This window comes from Mercurialis annua, linkage group LG3 (assembly GCF_937616625.2).
Source record: "Mercurialis annua linkage group LG3, ddMerAnnu1.2, whole genome shotgun sequence".
NCBI classification, from domain to species: Eukaryota; Viridiplantae; Streptophyta; class Magnoliopsida; order Malpighiales; family Euphorbiaceae; genus Mercurialis; species Mercurialis annua.
In genome coordinates this window covers 17276052-17288579 of record NC_065572.1, presented here as the reverse complement: position 1 = coordinate 17288579, position 12528 = coordinate 17276052, and the positions used below count along the sequence as shown (strand labels likewise).

The following is a 12528-nucleotide window of genomic DNA, read 5'->3' as shown; positions in this document are numbered from 1 at the left end:
AAATCGCTGATATGGGTAAGAAATCCGTTGCAAAAAAAGCTTCAAAAAACAAAAAGGTAGTGTCAACCGGAGAAGCTTCAGTTCCTCCATCTCCTATACAGTTGAGTAAGAAGAGACATGCAAATGATTCACCTCCGAAATCGAAGAAACACAAAGGCATTTCCAGAACTGAATCCAAGAAATCTCCTTCTAAGGTATGATTTCATTAGTTTATAAGTCAATTAAGAACCTACTGCATTAGAATTGTTTGATGTCTTAAAATAATAAATTGACTCTGTTTATATGATTGTTTGAAATTATGTTTAAGTATGATTGTTTGGAATTATGTTTATATAAAATTGTGGTTAGGTTGGTTGGTAGATAGTTTTGAAGGTACAGTTATGAACTCTATTTTTTTAGGGTACTGAAATTTCAGTTTTTGAAGGTTAATTCCTCCATTCTACTGGGTTTGACAATGAAATTTCAGGTTTTGATTTGGTTATTTTTGGGCATTGTATTAAGAGGAATGTTAGAAATTGGATTTACAAAGTTGGCAATGTTTCTTGTATGCTATTTGATAAGAACTTAATGTGTATGGTTGTGCTTTTGAATAGCTTATTTTCTATTTAAGTTTGAACACCAAAACAGAAAAGGAGTTGAATCTTGCTTGGGTGAAATTTTTGATATCTAACAGTTTTCACTCTAATTTCCATACAGCTATGGCAGTTTAAAGTAAGCCGAGAAGATCGTGTTCACTCGAAGATTGATACGCGCATGTCATACGATGTCATTTCTGATATCAAATCGACTCTGACTCCAGGTGAATTGGAAAAGTTTAGACAATCTTGCTTTGGCTACTTTCTTGATATTCCCAAGATCAAAGTGCAAAATCAGATCATACATTGTTTATTGTTGAGGAAGGTGGAGCAGCTAAACAAGTCTGAATTGTGGTTTGAGGTTGGCGGTCATAGGCTGAAATTCGGAATCGACGAATTTTCTTTGATCTCGGGTTTAAACTGTCAAGGTGACAGCAGTAAGTATGCCTATACAAAAGCTGAAAACGGCATTTTGGATAAGTACTTCAGCGGGCTGCAATCTGTTTCTAAACAGACCCTTCAGGATTTTTTCAAAGCTAGGCGTTGGGAGTCGGAGGAGGATGGGTTTAAGATAGCATTTATGCATTTTTTGCATAACTTCTTGCTTGCTTCACCGAGGACTGCTCGTATCCCTTTGAAGGACTTTGACGTAGTTGATTCGGCTGATTTGAACGACTATCCATGGGGTATTGACGTTTTCAAGTACACGTTTGATTCTTTGTCAAAAAGAGCTGTTCTTAGTCCGGGATCTCTTATTATTGAAGACAACATTTACAAGTATCGACTTCAAGGTTTACCATATGCACTGGTATGTTGGTTCTACGAGTGTTGCCCGGCGGTGGAAAATACCTTTGCTCAGCTAGTGAACAAAGATGCTATCCCGCGGATTCTGAGGTGGCAAGCATTCGTTCCTGCAAAATACATTGTTGTTGACAGGGATTTATTTGTTGAGATTGCATCCGATGAGGTTCGTATGTGTTAAATTTTCAATTTTTCAAATGTAATTTATCATTGACTCTGTTTTCATATATGGTGTTCATTTGTTATGAGTAGATGATTTTCCGATCAATTGTTCCAACCCCGGCAGAGATGAATGCCCTTCGTCTAGGTGACTTATTCAAAAAAATTAAGGGAAACGAGGAGGGTTATTGTCCGGCATTTAATATATTGAAGGACGGTGAATCAACGTCGAACACTTCGAATTTAAATGTTATGGAAGAGAGGCTGGAAATTTTGATGGCTGGTCAAAAGACGATTAAGGATGATATAATGGATTTGAAACGTTTATTCACTTCCAAATGTTCCGAACTTTTGACAGTTGTCAATTCATTGAATGATAGGCTAACTCTGATTGGTGATTCTAAAACGGTAATTTGTTTTGATTTATGTATTTTGTACTTTTATCACTTAAAGTTTAGTTAAATATAATTTATGTTATTTCATATTATGTTATTGTAACCTGATGGGAACCTAATGTGAACTCCATATCTATATCAGGTTGAAATTGAGAAACATGATGTTTCTGATGGCTTGCAGACAAGGGTTGACAAAGAAAAAAAGGTTGTTCTTCCTGCAGAGGACATTTCAGTGAAACCAAGTAAAAATGGTACTTCTATAGTAACGGAACGAGAAGAAAGGGATGGTAGGGAGTCTGCTGTTCCTGTTTCTGCTGATACTAAAGCTACTTCCAGCAAAGAAAGGGATGGTAGGGAGTCTGCTGATGAAAAAGAAGGTGCTGAAAAAGTCGAATTGGAAGATTTGGTTTGCGAGAAGGCTGTACTTGAAGGCAAGGATGACCGTGGTGAACCTTGTGTTATTGTTTCTTCCGAACACGTTGATGTTATCTCTCCGAATTTTGAGGTATATTTAATAATTTGAAATTAAGCTGTTTTGATTAACTATATTAATTTGTTTATTGTCAATTTACTAGGTTTCGCGACAAAGCGAGTTGAATTTAAAATCTCCACCAGATGACACCATCAATCAGACTAAAAAAAATGCAAGTGAATCGATTGCTGAATTCAAATCAAAGGAGGTATTGTTTGCTTTAAATTATATTTATAGTTTAATTTTATAGTTTACTTACTGTATCCTCTCTTATGTTTTTGGTAGTCTGGTCCTTCTTCAAGCCGCTTCATACCGACGCAAACTGGTTGTAAAGTCCGTATTTGTCCATTTGATGCTAATCACATTTTATTCAGTGATGCCACCAAACAAGACATCATTCAGAATTGGCTGGAAGAAGGACGTCCTAAAGGGGCCAAGTTCGTATCTCGACTAACTTTTTTCAGTTCTGTTTTAATGCTCACTTATTTAATTTTTTTTTCTTTGTTTGTTTAGAAGGCAAAGCTGGATATACGATCCAAAGATTGATAAATTCCATCCTCGTCTTTCTCTTGGCGTGGTTGATATTGAAACGAAATCCTGGTTTTACCATCTCTACCACGTTGGAAAGCCTCTTGAGTGTTCTGTAAGTATATCCATATTTCTTTTATTTGTTCTTTTTATTTTATTTTATGTGTTTATTATTTGAATTACTCACGATAGTTTTGTTAATAACATTGTTGTGACTGTATGGCTACTTAACCTTGAATTTTGTTTATTTGGCAGCATGTAGATGTTCTCTTTTATTATCTGAGAAAGAAAATAAAATCTGGATGTGCTGCAAACAGTAGATGTACGTCAACTGATAATTTTTTTGATCGGCGTATTCAAACTCTCTACACAGCATACAAGAAAAAGCAAGATGTGTCACTTGTTTCTTTGAAACATACAGTGGCTATCTACATTAAAGGTGGTGCTATGCGTTGCAATACGAATTGGGCTAATGTTGACGATGTTCTTTTTCCGATCAATTGTGTTAACGATTGGCATTGGATTTTGGCTCGCCTGAATTTCAAGGAACGATGCATCTATATCTACAATTCGTTGAGGTCGGCGCAATATGACAGATCAGCAACTGAATATGTTACTTGCTATAGTGTGTTGCTTCCACTATTCCTTCAAGCTACCAATTTTTATGATTCTCGAGATGACATCGATACTACTGCCGGTGCTTATGAGGGAAAGAGAATAACTGATCCGTTCAGAATAGAGATTGTGGAAAACATGCCTATCCAAAATGATGTGTAAGTCTATAATTTGTTTTTAACTTTAGTTAGTTGGGTTATATTAAAGAGTTATGGTGACAGAATAGGAACCTAATGTCAACCTTGTTTCTTATGTTTTTTTATTTTTTTCTCACTTTTCGTAGTGATTGTGGAGTTCATATGTTTTCCGCTGCTGAGTTCTTTGTTGATGGGAAAGTTATGGGGCATGATTATGATGTCAAAGAACACCGTGCTCGTTACGCTTCGTCATTATATTTGTATGCTCGTTGGAAGGAAAGCTCTTCTTGTGTTAGTGAAGATGAGGGTCCTCTAAAACTCAAGAGAACATCTGCCTAGGGAGTGAAGAGGAAGCTAATTTATGGAGGTTCAAGATGAAGAATGTTATTGATTTTTGTTTGTAAAGAAAGTCTCCTTTTTGTCACACTTTTATTTTGCTTGGAGGACATAAATGTCCATTTATTTCTTATTTGAAGTCTATTTTAGAGTATTTGTAAAAACAGGTAATTACAATATGTGTAGTGTTTTAGCAAATTTCCGCAAAATTGTGAATTGTCAATAGTTATATTAAAAGGCAGGAGTTCAATTCTATTTTTCTGTTCTGTTCTATAGTAGAAGTACAAAATTGAGAAAAAATAATTGGTATTACACCAAACCTTAAAATCAAACTAAACCAAAGGAATCAATTGAATGTTTGGCTGATATCTCATATATAATTCCATAAGTTCAAACTCGATGTGTGGCTAATATCTCGACGAGTTTTCATCAACACATCGAGTTTCTGCTATCCAGTTTTCCACAAATTTCATGTTGGGCTGCATAACTACTGCCATAAAACACCAAAATTCTACAATCTACATTCAAGGCAATATAAAAAAGCATCTCTCAGTAAAATTCATACTTTCAAACAAGCTACAAGAATCCAAAAAGAGTTCAATAAGCGGTAAATTTCAGTCACTAATCATCGTCTTCGTCTTCATTGTCACTGTCATTTGAGTCTTCTAGTACATCAGTGTCGGCATCATCATAATTGATCGTAGTATCATCCTCCTCATCGCTAGAATAAATCGGGTTTGAGTTTTGATCTTGAAACATTTGACCAACATCAACTTCATCCGGTAATACATCCATAGGATGCAAGAGTTCCAAATTTTCACCACCATTTTGATCGACTTCATGACTATTATCTGCCTCGTATTGCTGATAGGGCTCATCATTCAATATTGAATCTTCATTGCACACTTTTTCCTTTTCTGGCACATCAAATATATTACTGTGAAATGATTTTTGCACAATTTTCCAATGACCTCCATTTTTCATATCGTTGACATAAAAAACCTGCTGTACTTGAGAACTCAACACGAAAGAATCACTTGTATACCATTTACGGCTCACATTAACAGAAACTAAGTTGCCATCTGTTTTAATTCCATTTTTATCGCCAACATCCCACCAATCACATTTAAACAAGAAAACATGATTCCCATTAACATATTGGAGGTCAATGATATCTGTTAGCACACCATAAAACTCGATTTCTTTCGACTTATGCTCTCCCGTTACTGAAACTCCATTATTTTGAGTCCGACGAAAATTATCACGCTCAACTGTGTGAAACCTAACTCCATTGACAATTATCCCACTGTACCTAGCAATTCGTATATCAGGACCTAATCTCAACGCATATATATGATTTGTTGCTGCAACCAAACCAGTAGCACGTAAGCGTCCAACCTGAAAAATAAGTTTAATGGTGAAATTAGAGGCATAATTCAATATTTAGTACTTTTATAGCATCATACTTACACACTCCTTGAACCAACTGGAAAATCCTGCCTGGTGTCTTTTTTGCACATCTATAACACTTTCCTTTTGTAATTCTTCAATGTGAATCCTGCTTAACGTTTATAAAATTAGATAAAAAATGTAAAATAAAGCTATTTTGAAACTCTAAAGTCTTTGTTTTTTCAAAATAAAATAACTTACTTAAGATATTCATCAACATCCTCATAATTGTTAAGCACATACCACTGCAATTTTTCAAAATCAGAATGGGATAACGTTTTATATTCTGTAGCTCCTAAAGGTCTTGCATTGTTTGAAAATATGGAAAATCCATTTTCCACTCCTATTTGCACAGGAAAATTATTTCTCTCAACGCGATTATATATTGTCTCAACCCCATGAAAATACAGTGAACAAAAGTTCAAACATTCTTTAGTGATATACGCTTCAGCAATTGAACCCTCCGGTCGAGCTAAGTTACGTACATAATTTTTCAAAGTACGTAAGAATCTGCACAACAAATTTGTTGTAAATGTGAATAAACCATATAGATATATAAAAATTAGTTAAAACTGCAGCAAGAAAACTAAAAATAAAATTTCCTTATCAACTAACCTCTCAATAAAGTACATCCACCTATAGTGAACAGGGCCTCCTAATTCTACTTCACGTGGCAGATGAATTGCCAAATGCATCATTACCACGAAAAAAGATGGAGGATATATCATCTCAAGTTTACATATTATCAAAATGATATCGCTCTGCAACTTTTTAACTGTAGATCTTTTTAAAGTCTTCGAACAAAGCTCCTTAAAGAAAGAGCTCAACTCTGATAATGCAGTGTAAACCTCACTACGCAAAGACCCAAAAATTGATGCTGGAAGTAACCGTTGCAAGAATATATGATAATCATGGCTTTTCATCCCCATAACTTTGCAGTCCTGAACACTTACACATCGAGAAAGATTGGAAGCATATCCGTCTGGCAACCGGATTGACTGCAACCATTCGCAAAACTTTCTCCTTTCAGGCTTCGGTAATGTATAACAAGCAAGTGGCATAAAAAATTTATTTCCCTTTTGCTGTAAATGTAACTCTTTTCTTATACCCATTGCTTCTAAATCCATTCGAGCCTTAATGTTATCCTTAGATTTTCCATCAATATTCATCAACGTACCCAATATATTTTCACATATATTCTTCTCAATATGCATTACATCTAAATTATGACGTAATTTTAATGTTTTCCAGTAAGGCAATTCAAAGAATATACTTCTCTTTGTCCAATTGAGCTCTTCAGGACCACGTGCACGCTTTTTTTGGTTAGGTGTCTTCCCAAAAACGAGGCTTTTTGGAAGCAAATCTAATTGCCTTAGAACTTCATCTCCTGACAACTCTTCAGGCTTTGACCCGTGCTCTGGTTTGCCATCAAATTTTCTGCTTTTTCTCCAAGAATGTTGGGCATGTAAATATCTCCGATGACCCATGTAACATTGCTTCACTCCATTTTTTAATGTTAGCGAACACGTCCACTTATTACACACAGGACATGCCAATTTTCCTTTTGTGCTCCATCCAGATAACATTCCATATGCTGGAAAGTCATTTATTGTCCATAATAATGCAGCATGTAATTGAAAATTCTTACCGCTATATGCATCATATGTTGTCACACCGGTCTCCCATAACTCTTTTAACTCATCAATTAATGGCCTTAAATATACATCGATATTATTTCCGGGAGATTCCTTACCAGGAATAAGCAAAGATAACATCAAAAAATTCTCCTTCATGCATTTCCATGGTGGTAAGTTATATGGCGTCACAATCACCGGCCACATGCTATAACTCGTGCTCATATTTCCAAAAGGGTTAAATCCATCACTAGCAAGCCCAAGTCGCACGTTACGAGCATCTTTGCCAAACCAAGCATCTTTCTGGTCAAAATCTTTCCATTCCGTAGCATCAGCTGGATGTCTAATCGTATCATCATCTACACGTTTCTCCTTATGCCACCTCATATTTTCACCAATATCTTTAGACATAAATAACCTCTGAAGTCTAGGTACTAAAGGGAAGTGTCTAAGAATTTTTTGAGCAACCTTCTTGCGTTTTCCGAAACCTAATTTCCATCTAGGAGCCTTACAAGTTGGACACGTGTCAAGATTTTCATTTTCCTTCCAAAATAGCACACAATCATTTACACAAGCATCAATAGTTACGTAACCGAGTCCTAAATCACGCATCAATTTTTTAACCTCATAACTTGAGCTTGGAAGGGTTTCTCCTCTCGGGAGTGCATCCTTGAACAACTCCAAATTCGAAAAAAATGACTTATTATTAGAATTTGTGAGTGCTTTGATATTAATCATCTTAAGAAGAAAAGAGAGCTTTGAATATTTTTGACTTCCAGGATATAGTTCACAATGAGAATCATTCCACAATTTAGCAAATTTTGCTACTTCTCCTTCTAGCATGTTATTATCTTGATTGGGAAGTCTGTCTTCCATGTCGGTGTCCATAAAAGTTGCATTACACATATCATCTAACATTTCTGAAACATCATTTCCACTATCCTCCAATTCATTGTCCGAATTAATAGAGCCATCTAATCTATCACGAGGTTGAGAAGTCTCACCATGGTGCACCCAGTTTGTGTAGTTTTCACTAATTCCATATTGATATAGATCCATTTTTACTTCTTGCAATGGCTTCAAATAAATATTGATGCAGTTCTTGCATGGACATCGAACTCTGCCATTTGAATCAGTAAAGTCTTTTGCAACATTCAGAAAATTTTTGACCCCTTGAATATAACATGAACTAAATCGGTACGACGTCATCCAACTTTTGTCTGATGGCGTCCCTTTAATTCCAAAATAATATATTAGGCAACATCAATATTTGGTACAAATCTATCAATTGAAAATATAATTAAAACTTACCCATTACAAATCAGATACCGTTAGCTATTTTAAAAATATATCCAATTTCTTTCCCTGAACTACCTGCAGTTCTAAAACAAGGCTAACATTTGGTTAGTGTTACTGTTAAAACATACTCAAGGTCAGGCTATATAGTCGACGAATTTTTAAACTTAACTCGAGTTTATACGTCGTTTGCAATGTTAAACTCGATGTCATGCTTAATAGTCGACGAGTTACATCCTTAACTTGACTTTTTTATCTCTGTCAAAGCACAAACTTGATGTAAGTCTTAATACTCGACGAAATGGAAGCAAAACCTCGAGTTCTTGATTTTACTGAGCTAATAAACTCGAGAATAGGTGATAAGTCGTCGAGTTTGAAGCCCGACCTCGAGTTTGTACGAATCAGTTAAAAATTTAAATTATCAATTGAACAAATAAGCAATTTAAATGTGAAATTCATCCTACATTAATCAATTTAGTCTCTTTTCATAAGTTAAAAAATACCTGGACAAATAAGCATCAACAAACACAAAATCAATGAAAGTGCGGCGGCGTGAGAAGCGTACAAACGTATGGAATTGATGCGGTAGTGTGGTGTCAATATTCAGCAAAAAAAGTTTTTCCCTAATGAAGAGTGCTTCGATTAACCTAATTTGGATATTTGAATCTTAATTGTCATATACCTTTTTTTATCAAAATAAAATATAATTTCATAACCCATTTAAACCTGTTATCATATTTTTTTTTTCAATTCCATGGTGACAAAACATTTATTAATCACAATATCATTTAATTTCGCTTAATTGCTGAAAAATAAAATTATTCACAATATTTTTACATATTATGATAAAATTTATTTTATCATAATAACTGTATTTTTAATATACAGTGACAAAACAGTTTTTGTCAAAACCCATTGTCACAACAAACACAATTAATTGCTATAGTGACAAAAATATTTGACACAATATTTAATTATCACAACATTATATAAGTTTAATTAATTGCTGAAAAAATAAATTCGTTACAAAAGTCTTTAAATATTATGCTAAAATTTATTTTATCATTATAACTGTATATATTTTCTATTTTACCATTTATTTTCTGCAATTAGTTTTTGTTTCTCTATTTTGTGTGTATTTTGTGTTTCATAAGATTGACATATGGTCAATAAACGGTTTATTTACGGTTATTATAACTATAGTTTAAAATACAGGCACAAAACATTTGTTTTGGCAAATTACTTTGTCACAACAATATATTTACTTTTTTATATAGTGACAAATAAATATGACACAATAAATATTATAACTGTCTTTTTAAAATATCGGAACCAAACATTTGTTTTGGCAAAATATTTTGTCAGAAAAACAAATTTACTTTTTTTATTGACAAATAAATTTGACGCAATAAACAGTAGTGGAAAGAGTTTTTTTCGAGTTATTCCTTAACATATATATTTTCTGCACTTCCTTTTTCATACTCTATTTTGTGTTTTATAAGGTTGACATCAGGTCCATATGCAGTCGTTATAACTGTAGGTTTAAAATACGAAAACAAAACATTTGTTTTGGCAAAATACATTGTCACAAAGACATATTTACTTTTTTATAACTGACGACAAAATTTGACACAATATTAATTTATTATAATATCTTTTATTGGCAAAATACTTTTTCACAACAAACGTAATTAAATTTTATAGTGACAAAATATATCTAATTGCTGCAAAATAAAAATTGTCACAACTTTTTTAAATATTATGATAAGAATAATTTTGTCATAATAAAAATATTTTAAATTACGGCGACAAAACATGTTTTTGTCAAAATAGTTAGTCACAACAAACATAATTATTTTTTATAGTGACAAAAATGGTTGACACAATATGTATTTGTCGCAATATCATTTCATTGAACTCTCATTGTGACAAAATAATTTTTTTTGTCACAACTAACCTATTTATTATGACAAAATATAGTTTGTCACATATTTTTTTGTCACAGGAAGCCAAATTTTTTGTAGTGTAACTCGATCCTTTTCGCTTCCGCTTTAACGTGTTCATATCGATTAGAAGACCATTAGTATGTTTAATTAGTTGGTTCTATCATTTGGTATCAGAGCCTCCATAGTCTCTACCTTATTTGATGAAAAACGTTTTCTCCATGAAAATTTTATGTGTTGTTATTGTTTTTCTTATGGGTTTATGTTCCTACATGCAATTACAATGATACAATTTGGTGCAAAAACTAATGCATGTTTATGTATCTATTTGTTTATTTAATAAAGTATATGATTTATGGTCATATTATATGAAAAATTACAATAAATAAAATTGATACATAATATTCAATTTATTTTCATTATTAAGAATTTTATGCAAATATTTATTTTTAATAATTATAATGTGTTGTTATGCCATTTATTTAAAAGTTATATTTTAATGATTATCTATAACAAATATAAAAGTGTATTCGCGGGGGAACACTTTCATTCACGGACAAAAATACTCTCTATATATTTTATCCAAGTTGATATTCCTAATTGTGACATATAAAAATATGTGTGCTTAACAAATAGAAAGATGACATTCCTAATCCATAAAGGAAACATATTAAAAATAATTATCGCAATAACTATCATTATATATTAAATTCTTAATCCTAAAAAGATTTGTGCAACAACTATCATTATGTGTTTAAATTCTTAATCTTAAAAGGGATTGTACAGATATATCACTATATATAAAAGAATATGACGAGTTTCATCACCATTACATAATCATATTATAATATTTGTGTTAAAGCTTTGATATTTTTTATATTTTTTAGTTATTTACTATGAAAAATGATATAAATTTACTTCAATCATATTATCATTTTTTAATAACAACAATATCACAAATTAAATCTATTTCTCAATTTTAACTTTCTAACATTTCCAATAAAAAAAATTAAAATTTTATAAAATAATTAAATAAAAAAAATAAAAAAATACAAGTCTAATAAATTTTAAATAATAATATACTATTAAAAAATATACAATTATAATTTTAAATAACAGGTCATATAGATATCGTTAGCGTGCGTAGCACGTGGCCAAAAAAATTAGTGTTTTATTATTTGTAATTGATATGTAACATTTAGCATAATAATGGTTAGCACAATATATAATTTTAGTTTTAAATATACTGTTTAGTGATTCATATGATCTTAATTAATTTAGAGAATGCCCGCAGCATCTCTTATTTAACAAGATTACATATTTTTTAAATTAAGATCACATAAAACAATAATTGTAATTAATCATGTGATATGTTATAAAATCTACCCACAAGAGTTTTGTAATAATTTTATGAATAATTAGGATATAATATCAAATTATATTTCCTAATTAACCCACATGTATTAGGAAAAGGAACATATTTTGATAGTTTTATCATTATTGATGGAGTCTGCCTTCTGAACCGGTGAATGAGACCTGCAAAACAGGATACAAGCTAATCGTACGGTGGTGGTCCGATTAACTCTCCGATGCTAAAGTTAGTTTAGAGCTTTAAGCAGCGTTTGGAGTATATGAATGTAATTGTGTTTCTATGCATACCTCATTCTTCTTTTATTGTAGATGGATGCATACATTGTAGAGTTATAGTAGGTAAGTGAATCCTACTTTGTAGGGATTGACCCCGATTTAGCGTGATCTACCTTATTCAGACATGAGTCCTATTTAGGAACGTCTTCCTAAATAATTTCGTCTTCCTAAGATAGAGCTTATCTTCCCATGTTGGAGATTGTGTCCAAATAGGATGATACTTCGAGATATCATAGTATATCTGGCGATCGGTCCGGATCCAGGATTAACGCGGTTCGGGAGGATCCTAAGGGATTCGGTTTTCGTCTTATTGAATGATATATCGGTGGGTCCTATGAATTCGCCCGTCTTCCTCATATATTTAAGTCTTCCATTAGGAGTCTGGTATCACCTGAGAATGGATCTCCTGTGACTCAGCTCCATTGTAATTAACGTAGGATTCAGTATCCATCAATTATATGTAATCCCCGTAATTTTAAGTGAATAAAATATGTCACGAAGTTAAATTTGGATAAGTAAAATATTAAAAAAAAATTGAGGC

The 12528-nt window shown here is 32.6% G+C and overlaps 2 protein-coding genes across 2 annotated transcripts; one reads left to right on the top strand and one right to left on the bottom strand.

The window, feature by feature from the left end:
- Positions 1-2900: 2900 nt before the first annotated feature.
- LOC126672394 (uncharacterized) lies at positions 2901-4190 on the top strand. The gene is made up of 3 exons (XM_050366343.2): positions 2901-3045; positions 3186-3703; positions 3829-4190. The coding sequence occupies exons 2-3, from the start codon at positions 3378-3380 to the stop codon at positions 4019-4021; spliced, it is 519 nt and encodes a 172-aa protein (XP_050222300.2). The 5' UTR covers positions 2901-3045; positions 3186-3377; the 3' UTR covers positions 4022-4190.
- A 257-nt stretch (positions 4191-4447) lies between these two features.
- LOC130015252 (uncharacterized) lies at positions 4448-8519 on the bottom strand. Its single transcript, XM_056105021.1, has 9 exons — positions 8413-8519; positions 6047-8333; positions 5876-5977; positions 5669-5770; positions 5489-5576; positions 5021-5416; positions 4641-4882; positions 4584-4594; positions 4448-4536 (listed from the first exon to the last, which is right to left on the bottom strand). Exons 1-9 carry the CDS (start codon positions 8414-8416, stop codon positions 4448-4450), a joined length of 3321 nt encoding a protein of 1106 aa, XP_055960996.1. The 5' UTR covers positions 8417-8519.
- Positions 8520-12528: the final 4009 nt, after the last annotated feature.

Coding starts and splice junctions, on each gene's coding strand:
- LOC126672394 (XM_050366343.2), top strand. CDS start 3,378: ATGCGTTGCAATACGAATTGGGCTAATGTTGACGATGTTCTTTTTCCG. Junction 3,704..3,828: donor ATGCCTATCCAAAATGATGT/GTAAGTCTATAA, acceptor CACTTTTCGTAG/TGATTGTGGAGTTCATATGT.
- LOC130015252 (XM_056105021.1), bottom strand. Junction 5,771..5,875: donor TGTTTGAACTTTTGTTCACT/GTATTTTCATGG, acceptor AAACAATGCAAG/ACCTTTAGGAGCTACAGAAT. Junction 4,883..5,020: donor TGAGTTCTCAAGTACAGCAG/GTTTTTTATGTC, acceptor GAGCCCTATCAG/CAATACGAGGCAGATAATAG.